This window comes from Solanum dulcamara, chromosome 11 (genome assembly GCF_947179165.1).
Source record: "Solanum dulcamara chromosome 11, daSolDulc1.2, whole genome shotgun sequence".
Classification (NCBI taxonomy): domain Eukaryota; kingdom Viridiplantae; phylum Streptophyta; class Magnoliopsida; order Solanales; family Solanaceae; genus Solanum; species Solanum dulcamara.
This window is the reverse complement of record NC_077247.1, coordinates 46,525,426-46,539,583: the sequence shown is the minus strand read 5'-3', so window position 1 is coordinate 46,539,583 and position 14,158 is coordinate 46,525,426. Positions and strand designations below refer to the sequence as shown.

Here is a 14,158-nt window from a genome sequence, read left to right as displayed (position 1 = left end):
GAGACTGATTTTTCTAAGATGTAATATTAGTTTATTTTTAAAATTTGATGTCTTGGGTTCTTATTCATTTAATAATTAAAGGTATTTAGTCATATACTAACTATTATTTCTAGTTATTCAATTAGGGGTCTAATCCACTTTCTATCTAAGTTCTTGACCGATAATAACATGATTAATCTCAATTCTCTAATTTTGTCTACTGCAATCAATCAATCAAGGTTCTTGGCAATACTACGAAGTTCTAAAACTTTTATTCTTGACCTTCGTTTATTTATATTTGTCTTAAATTTCTGTATTTACGCATTCACCATATATATTTCTATTTTTTTAAAAAAATAACCCCATAAGAATCAGAGTCTCTCTAGTCAAAACTTCAAACTCCAGCCTATATGCTAAAGAACCACTCTTTCTCAGACCTTCAGCATCACCTCATCACTTGACTAACCAACATATACTGTAACAATTATTTATCTGTGTATATGAGAGAACGAAGGGAAACACAAAGAATAAGAGTCTAAATAGGAGTTAATGGATCTTGTTTTTTCTATTATTCTTATCTTCCATTGAAATTTAAAATATAAGTAATAATGGATTTACTACTTTAAGTAAAAACAAAAAAATTCCTCACCACAAAAACACAACAATAACCAAATAAAAGTAACTACCAAAAGGGTGCTTTCTATCCTGAAAAACCAATAATGAAAGGCCAAAAGAATATATAGAGAAGAATTAATTAATTTATTTATTTATTAAAAAAAAAAAAAGAGGAAAGAAAATGGGAAAATCAGCTCATGTAATCTTGATTGCTAGTGTTGTTTGTTTATTTTCCGTGTTGGAGATTAGTGAGGGGTCTATAGGATCTAAAAATCATATATTCGGAGGTTTCTATTGTGATCCTTGTCATTCGATGTTCCAATTCAATCTTAATAAGCCTTTATCAGGTATACATATTTATTTAAAGACGAATTCAAAATCTAACATTGATCAATTCAATTCAAAATGAAGGTAATTTTATTTTACTAAAACGAATGGATGTACGTAGGTGAGTTGCGGTGCCATCGCCTCATGAAAACTAAGGTTGATTTCATCAGCCATGACCAACTCCATGGGAAAATACGGGATAATTGTAGAAGGACAACATAAGAATGAGAGTTGCGGGGTCAATTTGGTAAGCAGTCCTAGAGAAGATTGTAATGTACATCCTGACTATCCCACAATAGCAGTAATTAATCTCAACAACAGAAAAATCAGTGATAGACAAGAAGTATATACACTAACCCCTCACCGGAATGTGTACATGCGGCAATTTATTCCTCATCATCAACCTAAACATATCAATCAGCCGTGAACATCATTACGTGTTTCTTTTTAACATCGTCGTCCGTCGATTAGAAACTCTAGTAAATGCAACCCAGTGTATACAAGTTATCAGATGAGTACCCCACCTATTTCTATCGAAGATGATTATCATTCAATATTCTATTATTTTAAGGATCAAATGTATGTATTATGTGTTTCGATGAAGAAAATAGAAAAAGGAAACATGTGTTATGTTGCAAAAACACAGTTTAAAATTAATTTTAATTTTTTAGAGAAAAAAAAATTAATTTTAGAAAAGAAGAGTCGTCACTTAATTTTTAAAAGAAATTAAGAAAACTTAATTTCAAAGATCCTAACAGATTTAAGTCTTAAAAATTCAAAAAAAAAGGTACGAGGTTCTTATTTTCACTTTGAGAAAGGTGTTAAGCATTCAAAGTGGCCGCTAACGTGCGGTTATCCGATGATTTGAAAAATTATTTGACTAACTTTTGAAAATATTAATTTAAAAGAAAACAAAGACTTTAAAATTATTATTTTTTTTAGAAAAAATGATCAAACTTAAACATTGAAAATAATATACATGTGTATAAAAAAAAGTAAAAGTTTATCAAATGACTAAGTAAAGGTAGAAAATCATTTAAAGAGTAAATTAACATGAATTGGTTTATCTTTAGGAGAATCTAATTAAGTTAAAATAAATTAAAATTAATATCTAAGCAAACATAAATAACATAAATAAATAAATTATTACACCCGAATCATTATAAATAAATAATAAATAACATATGAAAATATAGCCTGACACTTAGTTTCTGTACGCCTGGACTAAGTTGTTGGGCTATCAGCGTTTTGGACCTTAACACAATTTCACCATATATCGAAGCTGTATATACACTGTATATTGAAATGTATATATGCTGTGTACAGTGTATACAATATTATTTCTGTATATCAAACTGTATATACATAGTATACCACCTGTTTGCTTCATGTATTTGATGTATACCACTATATATCATACTGTATATACACTATATATCAGTGTATAAAGCATTATTTTCTTATATATCGGACTGTATAGATACTGTATATTAGTGTATACGATACTATTTTCCACCTCTATTCCATGTATACAACCCAATATCAATATTCAAACCATGTATATTAGCTTTCTTTCTATGTATCAACTTTTCAGCAATTTGAGCAAGATGATGGGAGACTCAAAACTCAATGATATGCAAGGATAGAGTCCAAAGATGGACTCGAATTGATATCACATGCATCAAAATAAAAATACATAAGTATTTACTCATTTTAGGCTAAACCAAGGAATATATCATGATATTTTAAGTTATCAAATTGATGGGCATCCTAGAAATGACTAACAACATGCATATATGTTGACAAAGGAAAGGAAAGAAGAAATATATTCAAGTAATTAAATAACACGGATTTAATACATTATACTAGCTCAAATTTTAAAGAAAAAAATAAATCAATTAGGCCATGAAAATTCTAATTAAATAACAGCTTTAAGCATATTTTTGTTATCTAAATCATGTTAAAAAAAGAAATTGAAAACATAAAAATTTATATTGTCAAAGAAAACTACTTGAAAAAATAATGAACAAAACTAAGAGCTTTCATGAAATAATCCCAACACATGATAGCTAATTAATCCTAACACAAGCTAACTATAAGAAAGTTCTATCATTAATCTAATTATTCTTAATACATGCTAACTAAAAAAACAGAGACTGCAAATCAGCTAAATATAAAACATGAAATAATTAAATAAAATAAAGCTGAGAAAAAAGATTTTATCTCTTTTCGGGCAGCGAGACTAAAGAAGACGAGCGAAAAACAACTTCACCACCTCCCAAGAGCTTGATGGAACTCCAATCCACAAAAAGAAAAATTAAAAATCTAGACTCGAACCTTCGTGGGTTCGATGTTATAAGAACATTGTTCTTAGCCTAAATTTCGACTTCAATCTCCTATTTTTATTGAAGTAAAATATAGATTGAAAGCTATAAATTTTCACAACTTTTAGGCTAGGGACAAGAGTCCAAAATTCTAACCAAGTTAAAAAAAATTCTAACTTTGGGGTGGCTAAAAAACCTCTCACTTCATATGAGCCTTTATATAGGCTCCAAAAACCCCAAATTCTTCATCAATTTTCGATGTTGGAGAATGAGTTTATTTTTTTTTATAGAAAAAACTAAAAATTTTAAAAATACAAATTATAATTAAACTAACCTAACTAACATTGTATTTAGTAAAAAAATAAAATCTTTTGAGATGATTTTAGAATAACCACATACATAGTAATCAAATATATAGTTATATAGAAATATGTATATTATACTAAAATTTATAAAAAGATAAAAATAGTTAAGAATAACATGAAAATATCTTTATTTTTATAAAAGTCAATTATTTCAAAATGTTCGAAATTTAAAGAAACTTGATAGCTAATTTGCATTGTGGAGGATCAAAAAAGAAAGAGTCAAATAAACTAATTTGCTGTCACTTTTAACCTATCAAAAAGGAGGGGGGGGGGATTATTAATATTTTACCCTTAGTTTTAATTATTTATTTTCAAATTTATTTTTCAAGATTTAATACTAAACATTAATTAATATGTATATTATGATAAATATTTATATCAATTATTTTTTATTAAGGGATGTACAAAATCTAAAATATATAAGTAAAAGTGAACGAAGGGAGTAACTATTTGATAATTTCTTGGTTTATGTAAACCTCTCTTTATTTAAAGAAGGTAAAATTGGAAAATCATCATTAATGTCTTCTTGTGTTATCTAAAACATCACTTATTTTAAAATAAATTGCGTATAAATTAATTCCTCGATCAGTTCATTTTTACTTGTCATATTTAAATTTGACATACTTATTGACTTGACTATTTTACAATACTATCCCTATTAATTGATGTTTACTATTAGGACTTGAAAAATCATTTGGGGAATAAGCAATTAATGCTATGGGTAATACATGAAAAAAAATATCTTTTTTTGATAGGTTAAAAGTGATAAATAAAAGTGAAAATCGATTTTAGAAATAGCGGACAAACAAAAATAACAAATGAATGTGCTTTTCACATAATTCTATGTATTCCATAATTAAATATTTAAATTATTGGATTTTGTATGATTTTTTGGTCAGGCTAGTACTTGATCTCACAAAATTTAGAATAATCAAATTATAATATGATGCTTCTGATTAATTTCATACGTCAAACGATATATATATATATATATATATATATACTAAATTAGTTGTGGAACGTCGAAGTTTGCGACTTCTTTTGAAAATTTAAACTATAGGATATTCATTATTGTTTTTATCTATCTCAGAACCATCTCACATATACAGAGGATTAATTCATTTTCAATATGTTAAGCACATGAAAATATTTTGTAGATAGGTTAAAGTGAGATCTGAATTTATAAGTCCTCCACCTACATGTTGAATTGTCGATTTTCTTATTTAAAAATGCATGTTCACGTTGTTTGGAGGTTGATTCAATTATTAGTGTTGGTTTATTAGCATTTTAATATTAATTAAATATTGTTAAAGTGCATATACCAATTTCTTTGTTTCATTTCTGTCAGAGGTTAGGCATTATGCCTATTTACTCACTTTAGTGCATTACTGCTAGTGTCCGTTGGATTTGGCTTAATTGCCATTCGGGTCAAAATTACCCTTAAACTTTGAAAAATAGTTTATTTATGCCCTTCATTATACTTTAAGGTCAATTATATACTTATCATTTTACTTTGGGCCAAATATACCCTTGAGTATAATGAAGTGCCACATGTCGGTCTTTCAGTGGCCAATTTATTTTCGTTTTTAAATCTTTTTTTTTATCTGTTTTTAAAATCTTTTTTTTTTAAAAAAAAATAATCTTTTTTTTTAAATCTGTTTTTTTTTAAAAAAAAATTATATGTTTTTTAAATCTATTTTGTTTAATCTTTAAAAATATTTTTTAATTTTTTTTTTTAAAATCTGTTTTTCTTTTTAAAAAATTATATGCTTTTTAAATCTATTTTTTTTAATCTTTAAAAATATTTTTTTAAATCTTTTTTTTTAAAAAAAAATATTATATATTTTTAAAATCTATTTTTTTAATCTTTAATTTTAAAAAAAGATTTAAAAAACATATAATTTTTTTTAAAAAAAACAGATTTTAAAAAAAAGATTAAAAAAAAAAATTTAAAAAAGATTTTAAAAATAGATAAAAAAAAAAGATTTAAAAACGGAAATAAATTGGCCACTGAGAGACCGACACGTGGCACTCCATTATACTCAAGGGCATATTTGGTCCAAAGTAAAACGGTAAGGGTATAATTGGCCCTAAAGTATAACGAAGGGTATAAATAAACTATTTTTCAAAGTTCAGGAGTAATTTTGGCCCTTTTCCGTTCTTCATTTGTGACTAACGTTACGTTGGAGTTCTTGGCAGCTTCTTTGCACGTTGGTGCCATTAGTTGCCCACATTACTTCACTCTTTATTCCTCAATTATACATTGTAACTTATGTAACCTCTAGGCCAATTATCTTATATATTTACTCTACTATTATCTTCCTATTCATTGTTAGGAAGACTTCCTCACCTATAAATAGAGATGGTCTTCCTTTATTTTTTAACACACAAGAAAATATAAAGTTCATAAGAGTTAGTCAAAAAGAGAGTTCTTATTAGTTGAAGAGATGTGTTCTTTTTGTGGAGCTTTAGACTCAACTCTTGTCCAAAGTTTATTGAGTTACACTTTGTGCTAAGGCTGTTGTATCCTGAAGGGGACAAGTCAAGAGGACTATGCCTCAGCCTGAAGATTTTATTTTCTTCATTTTTATTTTTTTCAATTGTAATTTGTAATCTTGTAATTTCACCAACAAATAGTATATAAGTACTATATGTTTTTAGTTTTGTAAGGGTACCTTCTTTTTCCTTTTTTCTTTTCCACACTTTCCCTAAAATTCTTTATTTTCTTGCGGGGAAATTGTATTTGTTGTGAAATGTGAATAAAACTCACCATCAAGTGGCATCTAATTCTGATTCTATACACGCGCAAAAGAAATGGTTGAAATAACTAAATATTCTATAGCATTTTAGAGGCATTAATTAGGCCCAAAAAACAAGAATAAGGTGTATGGGGGATTTATTAGAATTCCAATATTTCTTTATTCTACAGCTGTGCATGTGCAGTTGTTTTGTTTTAATCCTAAATAATAAAAATCCTCTTTTTTGTTTTCCGTTGGAAGTTTATTTCCTAAACATAATAAATAGTGATAGTCCGAATTTCAAATTTTGTAGGTGATTTTTCAAGAGTTCCATGAAACTTCGTAATAATAACTAATTTTCAAAGGTATATATTATTAAAAAATGGTCGATAAACGCTATTTCACCGACCTTAGAGGTCCCCCCTCAGACCTTCTTCAAGAAAGAAGAAGAAGAGAAATTTTAAATGCATATTTTGGAAGTTGGGAATAATTCCCTCAACTCAATGTCACTTTTGGATTGGAAACAACTCCACCACTATTCTAAAAAAACTCATGAAGAAGAAAGAAGAAATATTCCCTCTGATTTTAAGAGAATTATATTAAAATTGTTCTCCGCAAGTTTTTGGAACAATTGTTTGGTATCTTAAAAATGGAAACTTTTTCCACAATAACACTAAATTGTGTATTTTCCCGTGCTTGTTTTATACAAATTTTGAATTAATTTAGTTATTAAGTGTAATCTCATAAGTAGCTAGTGCATGGATCACCCCGGTGTTGATTTATTTGTTTTTGTCATTTTATAAGTTAATATCTGACCTGACTACGTGTCACGTCTATTTTTACTTTATATACAGTTATGGGATCAAATGTGTACTACTAGACCCCCGGTGATGTGTCTAGCGCCCACCAGCTAGCACTCGAAGTAGTACTTAATAACACTATCCACTTAAGTTTGATAAATAAAAAGAAATCACCTAGCTAATATAATTAGTTGTGATTCTCAACCACTTTATTGATCTCTAGACTACATCTGGACACTAGACCTCATTTATAAGTCAGTTTTAGGGCTCCGAATCTGTTTTCATCTACCTATCATTTCCTATACATTAGTCTTCATATAGAGGTATATATACTTACATATACATATATATAATTAGCATACCCAATTAATTAACAATAATGCAACTAGCTATATGAGTATTCTCTTATTGATAAGGTATGCATTCGAGGTATCTTTTCACGTATAGGTGCATATGACATACTCCCTAGCTAATCCGGCCCCCTTTGTTCCAATCTTATCCTACAGGCTACAACTATTATTCATCTTCATGAAGTATATATTTGTATAAAATACTCAATTTTACCACTATTTATAAAGCACGTTACGAAATATTTGACATTATTTTCTTCTATATAATACTCGAAAAATTCAAATTGTAAACGTTCTTGATGTGATCAATGTATTTTTATCCAACGATTTTTCCAGCCATGATAAAAAAAAATCTGATTATTACCAATAACCCAGTTAATTAATAACTTCTAAATTTTGTATGTGGCAATCAAATACAATTATATAAAATGAAATGAAGAAACTTACTATAATAAAGTGACCCAAAATAAGGGACATGCAATTATTGGACCAATATGATAATAACAAGTGTATGTCGGACATTTTATGATGGGTTGTGGCATGCTATCTTGTCCCTCAACTCATGATCAACACGATTGATTAGGATATAAATCAGTGCAACTTTCAATAATAAGTATTACTTAATTAACAACTAATTAAGACCCTTTGTTTAACTAATTAAGACAGCTTGTATATACAATCAAGGAAGCAAAGTCAGCCTGCAAATGTTTTTTCTTTTTTTTTTTTGTAAATATCTTTTCTCATTCCAACTTTTTTTTTTCATTTACTAATTCCACGTACATAGAATATAATTTATATAAGCACTAGACGACAAAGAGGGAATCAACAAGATTGGCTATCGGAGGTGCTCCTCCTCCTCTTGGCCGCCGGAAAAAGATGCCATTGATCTTCATGAGCCGCCACCACTCCATCAAAGTCAAGCTGGTTAGCCACATCAAAGAAATTACAACCATCTGATAATCCGGTCAAGTCGCCATCGCGGCCCGGCCCGCATGGTGGCTTGGCTTTGCGACGGCCAGCTCCTACGGGCACGTTCCGTAGGGCCCCACCAGCCGTCCAGTATCTCTGACAACCTTTGCAGAAGTGTCTTGGTTGGTTAACATTGTAGTTGTTGAAGTAACAAAATTTGGTTTCCATGCTTTTGCATCTAGGGCAAGGGATGATCTTGTCTGGCCTTTTTTCTTGATCATTATCATCATGATCATCATCATCAACAACTTTGTTTGTTGGTTGATGAGTATTTTTGGCTTGTTTTTCTTGAACTTGTATTGTTGCACCAAACAATTTGATGCCTTGTGAGATGCGATTTTCTTGAATTTCAGCCATATTTTCTTGATGCCTTTTGTGGGGTTAGAGGCAAGTGAATGTATTATGTATATGTTTGATGTAGAGAAGAATTAACTTGTAAGGGCTAAGGAGTTGATTAATATATATATAGGTAGAGATGTGTATATGGATGTGTACTTAAAAAGGGAAAAAAAGTGTAGAGTGAGTTGTAGAGGTTGGGTTGGGGGGGGGGGGGGGGCTAGATAGGGGAGTATAAAAAAGTTCATAGATGATGGAGTGGAAGAAAGAGATCTACTTGAAGAAATATAAAAGTATAGAAGAAAAAGGACATGAAAGAGAGAGAGGAAAAAAAGGGCAAGTCTTTTTCTTTGCTAATGGAAAAAGAGGTTAAGTCAAGAAAGAAAAAGTTCATGGGTGATGACTAGAGAAACTTTATATTACTCCAGTGTTACTACTCTAGTTATAAATTTACTTGTTGGATAAAGTTAAAATATATATATATATATATATGTATATATATATATATATATACTATTGTTCTAAAATTTAAGCCCATGTCTAGAAGAATGTTAAAGCTTTTTTTATAAAAAAAAGTACCAAAAACAGTCATTATAAGACTGATTAAAAGGAAAAGTATGCAAATAAAATGGGAATTGTTAGAGGTCAGTGTATTATGATTACCAAGCTTAGTGTGTGATTTTTTTCCAAAGACTTTATGAAACTCTCTATCTAAAAAGGATCACTAGTCACTACATGTAAAGCTGCTACTTTTTAGTTGAAATGTGTATTTTTATTTTATGTTTTAAAAAAAATGCTATTTTTTATATATTTAAAAAAATTATTCAAATATTTATACGTAACTCTATTTTTAATAACATTCTTTTGTAGAAATGAATATAATACATTCAAAACCACAAGACTAAACAAGTATTTTAACATGCTAATATACATCTTTAATTTGAAGTCTTAATATATAAAAAAAATATATTTTTAAATTTCGTATCTAAATAAATTAAACACATCAAATTAAATGGATGTGATAGTATTTAATAAATAACTTACTTTTGACTTTAAAAAAAAAAGGAAAAGTAAAATCATTGGTTTTCAAGTATATGAATAGGTTAGTAACCATATACGTGTGATAGATATAATTAGGGGAGCAAAAAGTGCAAAAAAAAAAAAGAATAAAGTAAGTTGTAAATTTACAGTAAAAGAATAAAAGGAAAAAGGGAGCCGCCATGAGCAACAAACAAGGTTCTTTTTTCCTTTTTATTCTTTATTCTATGATATATATATATATATATATATATATATATATATATATATATATATATATATATAGAGAGAGAGAGAGAGAGAGAGAGAGAGAGAGAGAGAGAGGGGGGGGAGGTAGGGGGACGGAGGTCTAAAAAAGTTGATGCTGAACTTTTTGTCCACATCATTAATCCACGTCATCTTGTTGTGTTGAAAGTCTCTCCATGAAGTAGGACCCACACCAGGTATATTTTTTTTAAAAAGGGAGAGTATAAAGATAAGGCCATAAAGGGCGTGAATTAAAAAAAAGAGATAAAGCTTTTAAAAAGAAAAGGTATTTTCCAATGCTTAGTTTAATATCAAATCTGGATTAGCTTTTGCCTAAAGTATTTTCTTTTATTTAATCAAGATTGAGATTATGCTGACACATCATGTTCATGCGGTTTAATCCTTAAGGGTGAAGCTCCAATATTTTTTTCCCTTCTTCTCCCCCTCAATAGATCAAAGACAGATCCCACTATTTACATCAAATTAAATAATTTAATTTTTTTAATAATAGTATACATTAATTAGCTATAATTACGCACCTTAGTCCTAAATTCCAACCCTTACACTCTCCTAAGTTAAGTCCTAAGTAGGCTTATTTTCAAATAGAAAAAAACAAAAAAACATATAAGTTTCTCTAGGCAGATAACTTGTGGATATCATTAAAATTATGATCTACTAATAAGGCTATACTTAAATAAGATCAAAATTGATGATAATGTTATATGGTGTCAGCAAGGTTGGATATTTATGTAGGTGGCATTTTATTTGAAAGGCAGATCCGTTAAAAAGATTTTGGCCAATTTTTATTATTATTTTATTTCAAAATTTGAAGTTTTTTTGTTTAATAGACAAATGTTTTCATCAGCCATACTTAAACTTTACAATAGCCTACCTTAATTGGTGCAATATTTCTCGATATATTAGATCAAAATTATCTTTTTCTCTAATCTTAATCAGTCATATATATATATATCCAAGATAGGAATTTTTGGTGAACTAGATCAGAGCATCAGTTAGTAGTTACTACATAACATGTGTAAAATTAAAAATATTATAATGATGTTTAAAATTACAAAATCTTATTATGAATATTCTACTTATATTCAGATAAATTAAAACACATAAAATGAAACGACGTAAATAGTACTAAATATAACTTGAGTTATATTTCATGTCGTTTGACCAAATATGAATCCCAATGCATACATGTTTGAGTACTTTCAGTTCTTTTTAAGTCCCTCATCATTTAGCCTTCTCTTCTTTAGACCAAGGAAAGAAAAGAAGTTATTAGACATGATTGCATATAATGTAATGCACAACACTCATCTTATCTAACAACGATGATGTTCAGTCAGAAATTTTATTTTAAAAGGTCAAAAAGTATAAAAGTAGACACAAGGAAAAAATAAGGAGAACCAACATGCAACATATTTATATAAAATTAAAATTTTAATCTAATTAAATAGTATAATTTTTCATCATAAGAATGCCATTTCCTCAGCATAAAGGTGGCTCCCCCACTTATGGATGCCTCAATACTGAGTAAAAGGAATAACCTCCATATATAACCAACTGGAAAAAAAAAAAAGAATTGTCCCCCTTTAAAGTTAATGACACATGTTATGATATCCATATTTACTGATCACAAATACAAAAGTAATGTATCTTAGACGCACTTCAAAAAATATTTGTTGCTTAAAATAAATAAATTATTTAGGAATATTTAGTTACAAGTTCGAGTATAAACTACTTCCTGACCTCTTCACTTTTACTTATCCATAGTTGAGTTTGACGCTTTTATGAAACAATAAATTAAGTACCTACATATTTTATTATAATACTCATATATATTAATTAGTGTATAGCTTCAATGGACTTGAGAAATAATTTGAGGTGAGTAGTTAATATTAAGGATAGTAAAACATGGAAATTAAAAAACTTGTTTTTCTTGCCACTCACCCAAAAAAAAAGGAAAATTACTTGAATACACCGTTTATTTTACCATATTTTTAAAAATTTGCTATCATTTGAAAAAATTACAAAAATTTTTACTCTCTCCTATTCTCGGATACATCACTTTACGCGATGCATTGATCAGATACATCACTTTATGAGATGTATCAGTCGAATACATCAGTTTTCGATATATCAGGACATCGGATACATCACTTTATGCGATGTATCGACCGGATACATCACTTTACGCGACGCATCAGGACGTTTTGGGATATATATGAATTCCACCAAATTTAAGGGATTTTGTAATTTGAAAAAGAGTATGGATGTGATTTAATTAGCTTTTAAAGATTTATGTAATCCAAAAAAAAGAAAAAAGAAAGAAAAAGTGTGTGTTTCCCTAAACTAACGGGAAAATCATTGACTTAACTTAAATGAGAGTAACAGAGAAGGCATAAAAAGAGATAAGAAGTAGATATGTTTGGAGAAACCAAAAAAGGGGATAATTTGATATTTTTGGAGAAACCAAAAAAGGGGATAATTTGATACTTTAAACTTTAAAGGTGGATGCTTGTTATGGTAAATAAATGCTATTCCTTTTGGTTTTCTTTCCTTTAATCAAAGTCTTTGCTTTTCAAGCATCTACTAATATTTTCTATTTCTTTTTTTCAAAAATCAATCAGACTTTTTCTTGTAAATGTGTTGTTAACGTCTGGGTAAGTAGCTTTCAGTTCATAAATAAAATTACAAATAAAATGAAAAAGTAGAGGGGGCCGGATACCTTTTTAATTTTCAAGACTATGGTGTTACCTTTAATAAAGTTGTATAATCTTTTCCTTTTATTTGATTAAAACAGGCTATTACTACAAAAGTACTAGACCTTCTTCATTTCCAACACAAAACTTTTTCTTTTTATTCCATATATTTAAAATGACAACCATTCGAGTCCTTTACATGGAAAAGATGGATCCACTTTTTCTTTTTGCTTGCTTTTATGACTTCTTCTTAAAAAAAATTCATAAAGTTTGTTGAATATATATGTAGAATATTCAATCTTATGGTAATTGTAATTAGTTTTTCTCATTTCCCACTTAGCTGCCCTTACAGTTACCACTATTATACTAGCAATATGATCCATAACTAGTAGTAATTAAGTTACCTAAAAAGAATTGAATTAAAAGTGATTTAAAACTAAAACAAATTCAAGTTTAATGGGAGAAATCTACAGTCGTAGCTTGTTTCGTAGATTCTAGCCCTCCTTGTTGTAATATAAGCTTGAATTCATGAAGTTTTTGGTCCAAACTTTAAACAAAAATATAGTATATTATTATTGAGCTAACAAAAAGCATATTAGGGGTTTGTTGGAAAGGCTAAATTGCATGTTGGTGCTGTTGTAGATGATAACCAAGTTGCTTAAACTAATCAAGGGAAAGAAAGAAGTCTTAGCTTTACCTTTCTTTCTTTTATTTAATTTAATCTCATATCTTCTTCTGTAATTAATGTTATTTTCCTCCAATTAAGACCAAGTTGAAGACTTGGGAATACATCATCACAATCAAAGTGTAATTAACGTAATAAACTGTTGATATTATACTCTAGAAGATAAAAGTAATCTCTGCTCTCGATACATGCATCTTTTTCAAAAGATATTGTTTTGTTTTTAGGTCATAATTAATTATTCTTGGCGAATGTAATTAATTATCACGATTATTAACACATGGCTTTTTATTAGGAAAGAAACAGATAAGGTTTTAATGGGGTACGTCCTTTTATACCATTAAAATTTCTTGTCCTGTTGCTTGGTCTCTTACCTGTTATGGAAACTTCTTTTGTTCTTGTTTGGTATTTCGATCTTAACCCTGTATCAAAAATAAATAATTCACTTTAGTATATATTTTTTTTTTACAAATTAACACAGACTTATTATTAATCTTTTTTATACTAAGTTTAGTATTAAATAACTGAATGAAATAGTAATAGTCAATTTTAAAATTTTCAAGCATAATTAATAAGTCTTATTAATTATGCTTGAAAATTTTGATATAATATATATATATATATATATATATATATATATATATATATATATATATTGTTAGGGGGAGAAAAGATCAT

The 14,158-nt window shown here is 28.4% G+C and overlaps 1 protein-coding gene across 1 annotated transcript; it reads right to left on the bottom strand.

Annotated features, from left to right (window-relative positions):
• Positions 1-7,992: 7,992 nt before the first annotated feature.
• LOC129873831 (cyclic dof factor 4-like) lies at positions 7,993-8,969 on the bottom strand. The gene has a single exon (XM_055949020.1). It carries the CDS (start codon positions 8,822-8,824, stop codon positions 8,321-8,323), a length of 504 nt encoding a protein of 167 aa, XP_055804995.1. The 5' UTR covers positions 8,825-8,969; the 3' UTR covers positions 7,993-8,320.
• Positions 8,970-14,158: the final 5,189 nt, after the last annotated feature.